General features: G+C 24.5%; 4 protein-coding genes across 10 annotated transcripts; 2 read left to right on the forward strand and 2 right to left on the reverse strand.

Annotated features, from left to right (window-relative positions):
• Nucleotides 1-927: 927 nt before the first annotated feature.
• LOC122533261 (ubiquitin-like-conjugating enzyme ATG3) lies at nucleotides 928-4,825 on the reverse strand. 4 transcript variants are annotated; one of them, XM_043662812.1, is made up of 6 exons: nucleotides 4,575-4,825; nucleotides 3,729-3,917; nucleotides 3,118-3,393; nucleotides 2,811-2,960; nucleotides 2,587-2,714; nucleotides 928-1,251 (listed from the first exon to the last, which is right to left on the reverse strand). In XM_043662812.1, exons 1-6 carry the CDS (start codon nucleotides 4,644-4,646, stop codon nucleotides 1,125-1,127), a joined length of 942 nt encoding a protein of 313 aa, XP_043518747.1. In that variant the 5' UTR covers nucleotides 4,647-4,825; the 3' UTR covers nucleotides 928-1,124. The 4 variants fall into 4 exon arrangements, with proteins under 4 accessions (XP_043518747.1, XP_043518748.1, XP_043518746.1 ...); XM_043662813.1 differs by lacking the exon at nucleotides 928-1,251 and adding an exon at nucleotides 1,716-1,820 and having other exon boundaries at nucleotides 4,575-4,824; XM_043662811.1 differs by lacking the exon at nucleotides 928-1,251 and adding an exon at nucleotides 2,232-2,519 and having other exon boundaries at nucleotides 4,575-4,823.
• Nucleotides 4,826-6,837: 2,012 nt separating this feature from the next.
• On the forward strand, nucleotides 6,838-11,537 carry LOC122533260 (spindle pole component SPC72-like). Of its 3 annotated transcripts, XM_043662809.1 has the most exons (13): nucleotides 6,838-7,157; nucleotides 7,270-7,453; nucleotides 7,721-8,310; nucleotides 8,526-9,038; nucleotides 9,131-9,351; nucleotides 9,429-9,591; nucleotides 9,779-10,070; nucleotides 10,265-10,497; nucleotides 10,588-10,731; nucleotides 10,820-10,984; nucleotides 11,041-11,198; nucleotides 11,252-11,381; nucleotides 11,444-11,523. In XM_043662809.1, exons 2-13 carry the CDS (start codon nucleotides 7,270-7,272, stop codon nucleotides 11,519-11,521), a joined length of 2,871 nt encoding a protein of 956 aa, XP_043518744.1. In that variant the 5' UTR covers nucleotides 6,838-7,157; the 3' UTR covers nucleotides 11,522-11,523. The 3 variants fall into 3 exon arrangements, with proteins under 3 accessions (XP_043518744.1, XP_043518743.1, XP_043518745.1); XM_043662808.1 differs by having other exon boundaries at nucleotides 11,252-11,537; XM_043662810.1 differs by lacking the exons at nucleotides 6,838-7,157; nucleotides 7,270-7,453 and adding an exon at nucleotides 7,474-7,490 and having other exon boundaries at nucleotides 11,252-11,537.
• On the reverse strand, nucleotides 7,634-12,687 carry LOC122533263. 2 transcript variants are annotated; one of them, XM_043662817.1, is made up of 5 exons: nucleotides 12,440-12,687; nucleotides 12,227-12,359; nucleotides 12,036-12,159; nucleotides 11,841-11,958; nucleotides 7,634-7,768 (listed from the first exon to the last, which is right to left on the reverse strand). In XM_043662817.1, exons 1-5 carry the CDS (start codon nucleotides 12,570-12,572, stop codon nucleotides 7,707-7,709), a joined length of 570 nt encoding a protein of 189 aa, XP_043518752.1. In that variant the 5' UTR covers nucleotides 12,573-12,687; the 3' UTR covers nucleotides 7,634-7,706. The 2 variants fall into 2 exon arrangements, with proteins under 2 accessions (XP_043518752.1, XP_043518753.1); XM_043662818.1 differs by lacking the exon at nucleotides 7,634-7,768 and adding an exon at nucleotides 11,412-11,613.
• A 243-nt stretch (nucleotides 12,688-12,930) lies between these two features.
• LOC122533262 (ER membrane protein complex subunit 8/9 homolog) lies at nucleotides 12,931-15,982 on the forward strand. Its single transcript, XM_043662815.1, has 5 exons — nucleotides 12,931-13,176; nucleotides 13,433-13,509; nucleotides 13,569-13,638; nucleotides 14,184-14,278; nucleotides 14,367-15,982. The coding sequence occupies exons 1-5, from the start codon at nucleotides 12,967-12,969 to the stop codon at nucleotides 14,563-14,565; spliced, it is 651 nt and encodes a 216-aa protein (XP_043518750.1). The 5' UTR covers nucleotides 12,931-12,966; the 3' UTR covers nucleotides 14,566-15,982.
• Nucleotides 15,983-16,008: the final 26 nt, after the last annotated feature.

The raw sequence follows: 16,008 nt of genomic DNA on the forward strand, positions 1-16,008 counted from the left end.
ATAGTGCTTAGATCGACTCGGGAACTCTATAATATTCAGATATTATACCCGAATATTACGTCGCGAGTCGGGTGATTTTTCAGTCGGATTTTATATTTATTCTTTCTTCAATCTTTATTGGGTTCAATTCAATTTACAATATTGCTGCCATTATCAATAATAAAAAAAGCAGACATAGTAAGAGTATTCAGTCCGCATTTACTCAACGACATAATTAATGCAGCTTGTATGCGATCTATTAAATGAATACTTGAATAATGATTTTCGATTGATTGTAAAGTATAAATTATATTACTTTTTCGGGAAAGTATGTTTTCTAAAAATAAGTTATCGTTTCTTTATTTATGCGGAATAGGAAAAACTATCGCTTTTGTTAAGTTACACAGCTACAAGATATCACGAAAATTCTACATCGAGTAAACACGAGCAGTCTTGAGTGCTTTTCGACGAAGAGTTCAGAAATAAATAAAACTCACAGGAAACTCGCGTATACAATGTATAATAAATTAACTTAAAAGAAAAAGATGCATGGATAACTGCGACGACAATGTCAAGTGCTCTTGGCAACTCTCGGCTTTCGACCGACTAAAAAGGAAACCCGAATAAAAGAAGGCTTATTCGCTAGCAACGTTGTAACAGCCACGCGAACAAAATTAATACCCCAAAAAGTTGAACAATTGCGTTTTCTTCACAGTAATTTAAAATAAAATAGTTTTCATATAATATTTTCATATAATATTATCAACTGTTTTCTTTGCTTGTGGATTTTTAAAATTTGATTTCACTTATATAGAATACAAAAATATTTACAAATTTGAAAGAATAAATGTAAAATCCTATTGAAAAATTATCACTTTGACCAGTAATGTAATGTTCGGGTATCCGAATATTGTAGATTTTTCGAAAAATCTATAATATTCGGGTACCCGAGTATCACAAACTTTCGAGACCCGATCCGAACTCGAAATGTCGGATACCCTCACACCCCTATTAATAGCAGCCGAAATAATTTAAATGTTCGATTTAATTTATTAAGTTATTATTATGTTATTTAATTCTGTTATTATTTAATTTGTCATGTTATTTAATTCTGTATATATCCTGTATATAAAATGCGGTCGAATCTAATTCTGGAGATATTCGCAAAAGCTGTCGGTTTTTGGTGAGTGTATAAAAAACGAGCACATTGAATCCTTCCTATTTGTGATACAATCCAAGCTCGTGGCTCGTCGTTGTCGCATAACACATATACTATAAACAAAAAATAATTTGAGTTACATCAGGTTATTATATTCAACGGTCATAAGGCTATGTCCTAATTCTTAATTGGGTATCTTACGATGACAAGAATCATTGTCGTATGATCGACTGACATTCATTGGACGATAATTCAACGATAATGTCCATAACTAGCTGTCTTGATCAATGTAGAATCAATCAACAATGATCCATAACAATTAATTTAATAATTTTGATAGTCGGCTCATTTAATTCATAAAACAGAATGTTTTTCCATTCTACAAATTAATAATTCCATGAAATATGTATAAATATTATACGTTTCTATTAAAAATTGTCGCAGGACCGATACAACAAAAAACAAGCTGGCTTCAATTTCAAACAATGGGACCATGAAATACAAAGTTTTCGCAATTTAATCAGCAATTCAATTCAATTACGACGTTGTATAAGCTAAAGCAGCCGGCAACTAATACTAATACAACTAATACAAATATAGAATTCACTGTAGTATAATTTTTTGCGAATATTTCGGAAAGTAGGTTCGACCGCCGATTATATGTTGTTTAAAACGTTGGTTTCTACAACATATTCAAACATCGAAATCAGAGAAGAAATACAAATTTTCTCAATTCATCAGGTTTCCAATATGTTATTATAGCATTCATTGAAACCTATCATCTTTCTGTCAGATAGATTTCATATAGTGAAAATTAAAATTTAATGGATAAAAAATGACTTTAATGAAATACAAATACGGTTCAGTAAAAAATTAAGTTCTTTTATATATTTTACTTTTTACTATTAATATATAATTTTATAAATTTATATATAATTTAGAAGTAGTTTATAGTTTTTATTAGGAAATATTAATTTTGTTGTTGTGATAACAATAAAGTAACAAAATAAAATGATACAAATTTTGGCAAGTAATACATAAAGTCAACAAAATTAGATTTTATATTCAAATATCTTGTATACATACAAGCTTGTAGTTTTCTGAATTGAAATTATTTATTATATTATATACTTCACAAATCTCTTAATTCTGTTGTATATGTACTTATAAACTAAAATCACGTTTATTCTTAAGGTACAATGAAAATTTATAAAGCTATTAACCAGATGTGTTTAGCATAAAATTTTGTGTATAATCATATTCGATTGTAGGAATTACAGATTGCACAAATTTAAGAAATATTATAAGGTACATATGTACTCCAAGTTCACGACCACCTTCCATTACAGTTTCAATAATCTTCTTCATTACTTCAGCATGTCTGCATAATTTTATTTCAGTAATGATAATTCTTATGTTGATAAAAACATTAATTTACTTAAAATTACCTGCAAGGGTGAACTGAAGCCATTAATGGTCCAGGAATATGAGGATGTACCTCCATTGTAACAGTCTTTTTAGCATGATCCTGACTAACATCCTCATACATTTCTTCTACTTTCAAAGGCTTACGATTCTTTTATGAAAAATTATATTAAAATTATAAAATTTTATTATATTCGACACATAATTTTTTGCACAACATAGATAAAGTTGGAAAATAAATACAGACCTCATCATATCCCGACAGCCATAACCGAGGAGTTTGATAATATTTATCATATGTAATATATAAATCGTATGTACGTGTATGAATAATTTCTCCTTCAGAAAATGGTTCCCATTTTTCTTTGGCTGGTTTCTTTGTAGTTTTTGCTGCATACTATTTAATTTGAATTTAAATTAAATTATGATAATTTTAGATTTTGACAACTATTTTATTAAAACGTAATATAACAATTTAAATAATATATAAATAATATATAAATAATATAAATATTCATCACTTATAATACAATATCTATTTAAAATTAAAATACCTTATCTTGTTCATCTAACATTCCACTGACTTCAAAAGCTTCCATATCTGCAGCATCTTCATCATCGTCATCATCGTCATCACCATCGTCACCATCAATATTGTCATTATTTTCCTCCGCACCAATTGATTGGCAAAGTTGTGTTTCATCTAATGTCATTTCAGTTACTCTTTCTTCAATTCCACCAAGACTTGAATCATAATGATGTGTATCGACCCAACCACCTTCTGGATCATCTTCTTCTATAATACACTCTTGTTCTTTGCTGTATTCAATCTAAATATGATTTAGATATATTAGATAATTATATAAAATATGATTTAGATATATTAAATAATTATATTACATCAATATTATATTATATAACATTAACAGAAATCTTTTCCTTCTACATATTAGTTACATTTCAACCAGTAAAAATGATATAAATTGAATTTTTAATAATACATATTTAAAATAAATAATACTTAAGTATAAAATTATTGGTTAAAAAAAAAATTTATCTTGAAGAAATTAGTGACTTGTTTGCTTACATGTAGTTTTGGAATAAAAGAATATATTATATACATATTATATTAATTACATAATATTTATTTTGAAAATAATGATACCTGTTTACATCTGCGAGTACAAGGAACATTACGTGTTAGCAAAAACTGTTTTGTTTTAGGAAGATAAGATTTTATTCTATCTTCATCACCAGTAGCCCATTGCCATGTTGGACAGTGATGTACTAAATGATCACCAGCTGCTACAAACTCCTCTGGTGTTAATACTCCAGTTTCACGAAATTTACTTTCCTTTAATAGTATAAGTTATTCAACATGATTAAAAATTATACTTCATTTGCATGTATAATACATTTTAACAGAAATAAAAATCAAATACAAAAGAAATACAATTGAAAAGGAAGCAAAAGATTATGACAAAAAATAAAATACTTGATAACGACAAATTAAAATTATTATTAAGAAGGAAAGGAACTGGATATAAATATTTAGTGCAATAATAAATAAATGAAAAAAATAAAAACACAATAATATAATATTACAAATTATATATAAAGATGCTCTAAGAGTACTGTAAAAACAAAGATCTGTATACAACAAAGATGTTTTTAAAGATCCATTTTATTTTAATCTAATGTTTCTTCTGTTACATAGAAAGTTATTATTATAATAGCATCATAAATAAACATTATTTTTTCATTATTTTTATGATGAAAATAATAATCTTATATATATGTGTGTGTGTGTGTGTATACATATGTCTTTACACACATAATACATTTATTACAATCAATCACAAACATATAGCAACATAACACAAGCAGATAATTAAATAGTATATAATAGGAATGTTCATTAGATAAAATTGTATATGATTTGTGCAATGTATTTTCTTTTATTATTTTTTAAGAATATTTATGTTGAAGATATATTTATATACAAGCATACCTTTAACACAGGGGTTAAGTATTCGGCAACACCAAGCGCAGTACCTTTTACAGAATTAATGACACTCTGCATCGCTATCTCGTGCAATAAGAAATTCAAATTTACTAAAAGTGTGAAAGATCAGAAAGAACAATTGCTTAATGCTAACATTCGTATATCAACAGTTTCTAACGTATTATTGATTAGAGCGAATATAGGATATGTATGTAGTACCAAAAAACTCCACTTTCATTTCCCTACTATCTTTCGCTATTTCCCCACTTTTTGATACGTCGAATGAGCATGCGTATACAAACCTGACGATAGGTAGTTCATGTTCGTGCATTAGACAAGTAATTGTACAGATGTATAAAAATTTTAAATATTCTCATGCGTTCAACAATGCATATTATTGCAATATATTTTTAATGAAATCTTTTAATAAAAATTAATAAAATTATTATTAATAAAAGTATTCTTATACGTTCAATAATGCATGTTATTGCAATATTATAAATACACTTTTAATAAAATCTATATTATTTATTCTTCAGTTTTGTATAATGAATCAAATTAAATTTCTCAATAATTTAGAACCAACTTCAAATAATTTTATTAAGATCTATATGTATATATTTTATGTCAAAATTTATATATATTATATTACATTATGTAATAAATTGTACGATTAGAAATTAAAAAATACATCTTTCAAAAATACAGTATTAAATTTGAAGTTTGAGGTGAAAAAAAACGCATTTACGTAAGATTAGAATTTTATTAAATAACAACATTATATAAATTGATATATATATGAATATAAAAAAGGGTTCATAACTTCCTCGCCAAAATATGAAAAAAATCTTAATAAACATGGGTCGAAAAATTAAAAGTTTCAAAGTTATACCTATTTTTATTAGAACTTTTTTTCATGTTTCAACGAGTACTATCTACCCTAAAAGTTATAAATCCTTTTTTCTATTCATACTGTATTATTTCTTTTATTAACTCTTTGTTGTTTATTGGATAATTATTGAGAACTGTGAAACTTTTTGTTTCTTTCAACGCTACAATTCTTCAAATATAATTTTGTAGATTTGTAACATACGATTTCTTGTTTTACAAAAAATATAAGATAAATGATCAGATGAATAAATATAAGATGGTACCAAATAAAACGAACGGGATTAATCATTCCAACTTGTAAAATTTATTAATTTTTGTTGGATCTTTCATTAATGTTGTCTTAATATTGTTTCGTTCTTTCGACTAATTGCAAATCTTTTTCTTTAATTGTTACATTTAATGTTCAACTGTGTCAGTTGCATGATATTAACATTTTGCCTTACAATTTTCTTCTCAATCTTCAGTTATATATGTAATATGTTACACTAGATGTAAAGCATTGAAAGCGTTATATACAGAATATCTTGTAAATCACGATACAAATTGATCAAGGCAATTCTGTAGCTTAAAATAAGACGAAAATCGTGAATGACAAAATTGCGTTGGAGACCGTTTTTTCTAAAAAAATACATTTGAAAATCAATCGAGTACACATGCAATGAATTGATAATTGTCTTATAGATCTCACTACAAATCGTTATTGTAACTGTTTTTACAAACTGTTTGTCTTATAGATCTCATTACAAATCGTTGATCTACTGAACAAGTAGATAAATCTTTTCGGGAATTATGTTGTACAACTGAATAAACTCTTTCTTCTGCATTCGTTCGAATTCGTTGACTGCTACCAAGATTTTCAATTAATAACGGACGAGTACTAAATTCTTTAAAAGTAAATATAGCTCTTGCAATATACGCTCTCGCCTATCCAGATGACAGCAATCAGTATAGCGAGCAGCAGCAAATGCATTTTCACCACATGTACCTAATGCAAAAATCTTAATCGTATATTCTTCGTTAATATATATATCGCATGTCAATCACTTGATAGGAAACGTAATGTAGTTATCAATGCAGTATCCAGTTAGCAAACAAATTACCATTATATCTAATACAAAAACTCAACACAATTTTGTCATTTTCGACTTTCGTCTTATTGTTAGTTTGAAGCACAAAATTGCCCTGATTCAATTTGTATATATATATATACCATGATTTATATCCTGTATAATTAACAATCTTCAGTTGTCAAATTGAAAATGAAAAATTTATGTTTATATTTCATAGAGCTACAGTTTGTTTCTTCTCATAAATCAAAACCATATATAAGTGTAACTCAATATCATAACTCAACGAAAATTTATAATAAATAATTCTCTGTCAAATGTAACAAAATGTCGCACATTATTAAAAACGCTGGAAATTTTTCAAATGATAAAATATAATAAATATTAGAAATATTATTATTTTTCATTGCTCTTTACTATATATGTATGTATGTACGTTTATATGTACATCTCCATAGAAACCATTCATCTGAATGCAAATCAATTTAAGTAACAGTTTCAAGACATGAATAAAGTTAATAGTCCACACAGTTAGTGCCATTAAATGTTTAATTAATAACTAAATCAGTGATTTACAAATAAATGAAAAAAGACTAAAAAAATTAAAGAACTAATTAATATTTTTCTGAAGGTGTTACTATTACTATTTATAGTGAAACGAAGTTAGTAGAAAATAGAAAATGTATTATGCCATTTCTTGTATAATGTAATTATTTATTTAATTTTTATTAAATTTCACACAGATGATTGATCATTCTGAAATTTCAAATACAAATTTAGAAGATATTACAAAAGCATTAGAAGATATGGATAGTTTAGATATAAAATTATTTAATAATACATTTAAGAAATCAAATTCTACAAGCATTTTTAAAGATTCTAATATTCAATCTGATGGAGAAATTAAAAAAAAAGTTCTATTTAAAGGTGCTTTATATTTAGAGTAAAAATGCAACGTAAACTGGTGATTTATATTTATTTATCTCATAAAGATTTGAATGCTTTTCTAGATTATACAATATTTTTGTAATTTATTTAAAGGAATGACATTTTTCAATTTTGCATAAATATATTTTATTTTTATATAGATACAAATATAATAAAATAATTATATTTTAGTTAAATATAAAAATAATTTTTCTTTAAATTGATTCTTTTCACAAATAATTATTTAAACATTTTATTGATATATAGATTCTAATGAGGATTTATTAGTTGATTTGTTATCCGATGAAGAAATCTCTGAAAAAGAAGAGAAAAATCTATTTACATCTAATAGTTTAATGAAAGATCTTTTCAAAATTAAAAATCCAGTTACATCTGCAACTATTAAATCAAACAATGAGCTGGAATTTCAGTTTCAGCAAGGAGAATCTAATCAATTGTTTTCTCAAAAACTAAATGGTTACTCAACTTCTGAGAATAATCTTATTTCTCAGACTGAATTATCCAAACAAAAAAATACACAAAAATTAAAAAGTATACCTCAAAATGGAAAGAGTAATTTAGCAAGTTTAATCAATAATGATGCAATAGATAAAGCAAAGAGAGCAAAAGAGCATTTATTTGAAAATCAGCCTCATTTATCAAATGTTATGGACTCTATAATTTCTAAAAATATTAAAAAAGCAGAATCACAAACTATAAATACTATACAAGAATCAAAATTGAATACTAATGATCTATTGACTAAACCTGCTACAAAAGAATTTCGTAGAGGTAGGAGAAATACAAAAATCATAAATGATCCTCTTGGTTTATTATCAGATCAAAATTTTGAATTGGTAATTATATTTCATTATCCATAATATATAAGAAAACATATAATTAAATAAGATATATATGTAGATATATGAAGTATGAAGAATGTATTTTAAACAATATATGTAAATATTCAGAGAAAAGAGCTAAGATTATTAGAAGAGTTAAGATTATTATATAGCAACATTAGTCAATATTGATGACATTTGTGATATTAAATATATTTTTGATTTTCAAGGTATCAAATGAAAATGTTCCAACTAAAAATTCCTTTGTACAAAATACCAAAACAGAAAATGATTTACCAGAATGGTTGAGTGATTCAAAAAGATTAGGAGATAAAAAATCAGAAACAAAGATAGGAACAGCTAAAACTGATAAAGCAATTGCTTCTAAACAAAATATTGAAGTTCACAACACAAATAATAGAGTAGATTTAGAAACATCTAGTGGAAATAATTTAGAAGATACATCTATTTTTCAAGAACATTCTACACCGTTATTTGATACACAACTGACACTAAATCAACAAAATTCACTCGTAAATATAAAACAAGAAACTGAATTAGAAACAGCAGCAATGCTTTTCCAACAAAGTGAACAACTAAATAAAATATCAAATACTCAACATTCCATACTGCATAATCAAGAGGAACAATTTAATGCTCTTCTAAAATTACAGTTAGAAAAACAAACTTTACTGGAGAAACAAATAAAACTGCAGCAAGAACGCATTAATCAATATATTCATGTGAGACTTTTTGAATATAATATTGAATATTCACTAATATAAAAATGTTTGAAACTTGAAACCTCTAATTTTTCTTTTTTTTTTTTTTTTAGGTTTTAACGACACAATTAAGGCCAATATCAAGTATTACATCAATTTATACAAATTGCAACTCAGATGTAAGTGAAGAAGAAAAAAAATTTCTAAATGAAATAAAAGAAATGAAAGATGTAATAAAAAAACTAGAGGGAGAAAAATCAAAATTAGAATATAAGTTATCCATTATAAACGAAAAACATGATAATGAAATAACATTTCAAGCAGAATTTTATGAGTATGTTTATTAGATTATATACTATATTAAACTCTTAACAGTTAAAGTAAACTAAAATAAAATGATTTGATTTCTAGGAAGCAAATCTCATTTTTGAGAGAAGTAATAACAAAATCAGAAGAAAGAGTTAAACAAGAAATAGAACGTTTAGAAGTAGATTATATGACAAAATTTGAAAAATTAAGAAATGACAAGTTACAAATAGAAAACCAATATAAAGAAGAAATTCATAATCTAAAGGTTAAATATAAGCTTAATATATGTTATTTATTATATTGTATAATATATAATATATATTAATAATCTACTTTAATCACTATTATTATTATTTATTTCTTTATAAATATGATATAATTAATAATTATTGGAAAATATTAGAAATTATTAATATAGGTAAACACTTTACAACTTAATATCTCTTAATTAGAACAAACATGCTCAACACATAGAAGAACTTTGTAAACTACATTCTGAAAATGTAAAACTCTTACAAAAAGAATATTGTGATATAATAGAAAGTATATCTAAAGCCAAGCAAATAGAAGATCAAACGATTGAAGTTATGACAACTCGAAAAACAGATATAGAGGATATATTAGAAAAAGCTAGTGTTATTATTGAAGGGATGGTAGAAAACAAAAATGTATTGGAAATTAAATATGATGAAATAAAGAAATCTCAAGCAAATATTTTAAAATTGCAGGAAGATGATCTGAAAGGTATATTTCAAATTTTTCAATATACTAATATACATTTTTCATTTAATATACTACTGTATTGCATATAATAATATATTATATAATATATTATAACATTGCAATATTTCAAATTATTTTGCATATTTCTATTTATTCTATTTAGTTTTATAATTTGCAACTACAAGACTTTTAATTTTTTTTATTAATATTTATAGCACAAAAACTTGAATTAAAGTATCACAACAATGTTTTGGAAGAACATCGTAATAAATTTATACAAACAACAGAGAAATTTGACACTCACCTTACACAACTTATAACTGAACTTCAAAAACAAAGCACACTGTACTATCAAGCAAAAGAAACGCTTGATAAGAAAGTAGCAAATCTCTTACGAGAAAGAGAATTATTTGAAGAAAAAATGAAATGGGAACAAGAGTTTATGCAGGTACAAATAAAAAAAAAAAGGTCACTAATGCTATATTTAGAAATTATATCTGAAGAAATCAAATAGTATGTATTTATATTATGATCGTAGGCATTAAAAGAATCCTGGATAAAAGAACAAGAGAAACAATTAAAATTACTTGCAGAGGAAAAAGAAGTAATAGCGACTGAAAAAGCACAATTAGAAGTTTTAAATAAATTAAAAAGTAATAATAATGAAGCTGTTAAAGTAGAGGTACAGGCAATTATAAAACATTATATACACAAATTAGAATGTATTAAGAATGGCTTTTTATATCAAAAATGATGAATTACAATTGTAGTTGGAAACTGCTACTAAAATTGCACAGGATGCAAATGTATCTGCTAATCGAGAAAAATTAAAATGGCAAGAAAAGATTAACGAACTTAATATTTACAAGCAAATTCTACAAGATAAAGAAAATTTGCTTATTTTACGTGCCAAAGAACTTGAATATCTTACACAGGTAATATCTAAAAACATTTAATTCTTTATTTAAAACCAAAGATTAATATTTTATAGTCAGTTCTAACTAAAAAAGAAGAAGGAATGAAAGTTTTAAAGAATGCAAAACATTTGGAAAATCAAAATAAAGAAAAATTTAATCAGTTACAAATACAGATTCAAGCATTAATGGAAAGGGAAAAAAAGATTGCAACTGAAAGATACAATACTACAAAGTAAGTACATTTATATATATATTTATATGTATATTTATATATTTATTTTACAGAGGTAAAATTAAAAAAGTTACATCCACTTATGAAATTGAAACACCCGAAAGGGATCCAAATGTTTCACATAACAAAATAATACCTTTCTCTGAAATGAAATCAAATTCTGAAATCACTACAGAATTAATGGTAAGAAAATTGATTAGTTTTTTAAAGTTATTTAATTTTTTAAGAGCATTTATTTGTTGCAGAGTGTGGTGGATCCAAATTTAATTATGTTAAAATTGAATATGAATAATGAGTATAACTCTATCAACAAATACATGTAAGAATTAATATTTTATAATATTAAACTTGTGTTAATATCTTATAATATGATTAAAATGTAAAACAGTATTTGTTCAGATTTCCACATTCTCATCTAAAAATAAATAATTACAGTAATTATAAAAAATTAAGATATTTAAAAAATTTAAAAATCTTTTACTAAAGTGATTTATATGATAATTTAATAATCATTTAACTATTTGTAATTATGAAAGATAATACTCTCATAATAGAGATAGAATTAATGAATAATTTTTCATTAATTGAAAAGTGGAAGAAATGAGTACCAAAAAATATTTTTTATTGCACAATCAAACTTACCGCTATTAACTAAACAATATTCTTGCAATATATCTGTATTTTTCTGCAATGTGTTCACATTTGCAATCAGCGATTTTATATTACAAAGTTTACTTTCTACGCTATTTGTACAAGATGTCTGAAAAAAAATATATACAAAATGTTATAATTTTAAATGTTTGTTTTTTCTTTGTAATGAATATGAAATAAACCTACAATATTATGAAGAAGATTTGCAGAATTAATATTATTCTCTTTGGTAGCGTCATCAAAATTTGTATATATATTTGGTAATTTATTTATAAAATCAATACTTTCTGATAAAAACATTGTTGCTTGCCTAAAAATATTTAAAATGATATAAAATATTCAATTTAATAAGTAATTTAAGAAAAAGATAATAATACCGATGATAATCTTGAGAAATTGGTAATCTTGGAATATTTTCTGAATTATGAACGAGTTGGTTAACTGAATGTTTGTGTTTCGTTAAACACTGAAGATTTTTAATAATATTCTCTTTACAATTATTACGTTCATCTGTAACGAAAATTTTGATATTAAATCTTAATTCTAAAGTTATTAAAAATAGCTTTTTTATTTAACGTAGAAATAAGAACCTTTTATAGTTTGTAATATATACATTAAATTATTGTATTCTGTAATTTGCTTTTTTTCTTCGTTTACGAATTGTTCATTACGTATAACTTTCCTTTTATGCAAAAGATCGATAATTTTTTCAATATTTTCCATTGTACATCGATTTAAAAAATAAACAAAGGGAAATGCACGATACAACTTTGAAAAGTATTTTCCTCTATTTATTGTTAATTGAATAAATTTAAAGCGTAAACTTACTAACACTAGGGAATTATTTATGTATAGGTTGGTTCCTACGAAATCCTACTCTGACAAAATATGTAGAAAATTAAAGACAATTTATCTTTTTAATAAATGTAAATAATTTGATCGAGATGTTCGTTATCTGAAATATAAAAAGAATAATCACTCGCAAAAATTCATTTCCAGTTTTAAAATTTCCGTTCTAATTCATTTTTCTACATTCGAGATTCTCTCGAGATCCCTACGATCCAATAGTAAATTGGGTTTCATATCGAATTCATTATCGATTTTATTGCTGAAAAAAATGGCGGATATCTCGTTCTCCAGTCGTGCGTACTGTAAAATCATTTTACATGCTGCTAAATATCCTCATTGCGCGATAAATGGATTGTTATTAGCTAAACAGAATAATAAACGTGACAATAAATCTGCCCAATTACGTATCGAGGATGTAGTTCCACTATTTCATATTTGTCTTCATGTTTCACCTATGGCGGAAATTGCTTTGACGATGGTAAATATTTAAATACCGCATATAATCCAGATGTGGTATGTTAATGAGTTATATAAATACAGTATATTTAATAAATTCTACTTGTAAATTAAAAATACTAAAATTGTCATATATATTTAACATTTCAAAAGTATTAACATATATATGTTTATATACATATATTTTAATCTATATTATAACTATGTTTAGTTATTTGAAATTGTAATTATTTAATTGTTTGAATTTGTTTATCATATAAATAGTAAATAATTTTTAGGTTGATCAATTTGCCATTAGTAAAGGTTTGGTGTTAGCAGGTTATTACCTAGCAAACGAAAATATAAATGACTTGAGGTAATTTAATCTTTATTTGCTTTTCTTATAATAACTTAACTACAAAAATTTCAATATAGTACAGATAAACCTGCTCACAAAATAGCGGATAAAATAGCAGAGAATTGTGGCAATAGCTTACTTGTAGTGGTAAGTATTTTAGACAATTAAATTCATTAAACATTATCTTATTATCTTCCTTTGATAAATTTCCAATTTACCGACATTTTTCAATTTTGACTATTTCGCTACTTTAATAAAAAGTTATAGACATAAATTAATATTCACAATAAGCATAACTGTTTAATGTATGACCGATACATTGATACATATAAAGCATAAGCATAGCTGTTTAATGTGTGACCAATACATTGATACATAATAAACAAACATAATAAACAAATAATAAAAATAATTTATATGATTTATGAATCATGTTGTTGATTCCATTTCATCTAATTATCATGAATATAAAATATTTAAAATATTTGTTATCTTTGTGACATGAGAAAAGAAAGTTTTTAATATAACGTCTTGTTTAAAAAAGTACAAGAACTTTTTCGACTTGTCCCGATTGATTTCTCATTTTAAAAACGGACTAAAGCTTCTAAAAAAAAAATTTGTAGCAAAGTAATCAAAATTGGGAAAAACCGCTAAACTAGAAATTTATTAGAAATTTCTTTTTATATTATTAGGTGGACAATAAGGAAATTACACTCAGTATGAGCTCAATTCCCTTAAGAGTTTCACAATTTGTAGATGGCAAATGGAAACTTAAAGATATATCAGAGTAACTAATTTGATATATTTAATACATATTTTCAATAAATTTTAATATCTTTATTGTTTATATTGATGTACTGTTTTGATTTTTGCAGTATATTATATGATAAAGGAGCAACTCATACATTTGTATTATATGCTTTACTAAAAGCAGAAAAATACAGGAATCTTGTTGATTTTGATAATCATCTCGATGATATTTCCCTTGATTGGCAAAATCGTAAACTTAATAAAATCATTGAAGAGTTTATAGAGAAATATAAAGATATTCAATCTAAAGTAATTAATAAATAAGAATGTATTTTAATTTATTAATATAAAATATTAATGTTGAAATTTTTCTGCAAAAATTTCATTTGTACAAAATAATAACAATAGGTAACAGTAATTATTTATATTTATTATACGTATATCATTATATGTTCTATCATTTTTTGACTATTATCATAATTATTAATTTATAATAAAATTCAAATTTAAAACCAATTTAATCAGATAACAATTTTTGTATTAATTTCTAGTATATGTATTCAAAAAATAAATATTAAAACATTTAAAAAAGTCAGTTTTATCGTTATAATATTTAGTTTCTTATAAATTATTTCGGAATTAATAATTTTACTGACAATAAAATCACCTATTGTAATTATAACATAGTTGTAATTATAATTAATTAGTTTATATTATTTGATATACACAATATTTAATTTTAATCTAAAAATGCAAATTATTAGTAAACTAATCTAAATTATATGAGAAATGGTTTAAATAAAGATTGAATAGTTTCAAGGAAGTTGTAATCTAGAGTCTAGAGTAATTAGTTTTCTTTATATGAAAAGTTTTGTAAAATCTATTGTATCAAAGACAAAAACAACATGAACATCGTTCGTATCTTCTCTTGCCTTGCATGTCTATACACACACAGACAGTTACTTATAAAATTAAACGTATAGTTTAGTTTTAAATGTTTTATTTATTCAATTAATAAATTAAACAAGTATTGCTTTATCCATAGGAAAACAAATCATTTTTGTTGTTCCAAATTGTCAAAAAATGTAAAATTATTGCATTATTTAATAAGATATTTACTATATTATACAATCAATTTTTAAATCAAATCTAAACTCTAAAATAAAAATTTGCTTTTCAGAATGTAAATGAAAGTGAATTAAATTGTTTATAGAAGATCGACAAAAAATAGACAATTTTGTCACATATTTAGTTTTTACATTATATGATAAAAGTTCTATCAAAAAATTGAATAGTTTTTTAAATTAATAATTAATAATTTAAAAATATATTTTATGAACAAAAATACAGAAATGCAATATTTTATCATTAGAAGATTGAACAGGAGAGAATTGATTAAAAACTATGTTTTGAATATGATTTTACTGTTTATTAACAAAAATATACATGACTGAAAAAAACAGATATTCATATTTCTATCAGGAAATTAGTAATAAAGTTGTGTAATAGGAGAATAAATTCTTTTAAAAAAATTAGAAAAATAATAGATAGGTGTCATTCTATTATGCAGAAAATTATAAATAACTATCCAAGCATCGGTACACGCAAAAGAGAGAAGAATTTTTAGGTAAAATTGACGAAAAATATTTAGTTAGGCAAACGAATGTAAATCCTAAAGTGTCAAAGTCAATAATAGATGTTTCACAAATAAACGATTGTATCATTGATTATTAGGACTTAACATACAATGTATTTTTTTATCCCACG

The sequence above is a fragment of the Frieseomelitta varia genome, unplaced genomic scaffold, assembly GCF_011392965.1.
Source record: "Frieseomelitta varia isolate USP_RPSP 00005682 unplaced genomic scaffold, Fvar_1.2 scaffold_513, whole genome shotgun sequence".
Classification (NCBI taxonomy): Eukaryota; Metazoa; Arthropoda; class Insecta; order Hymenoptera; family Apidae; genus Frieseomelitta; species Frieseomelitta varia.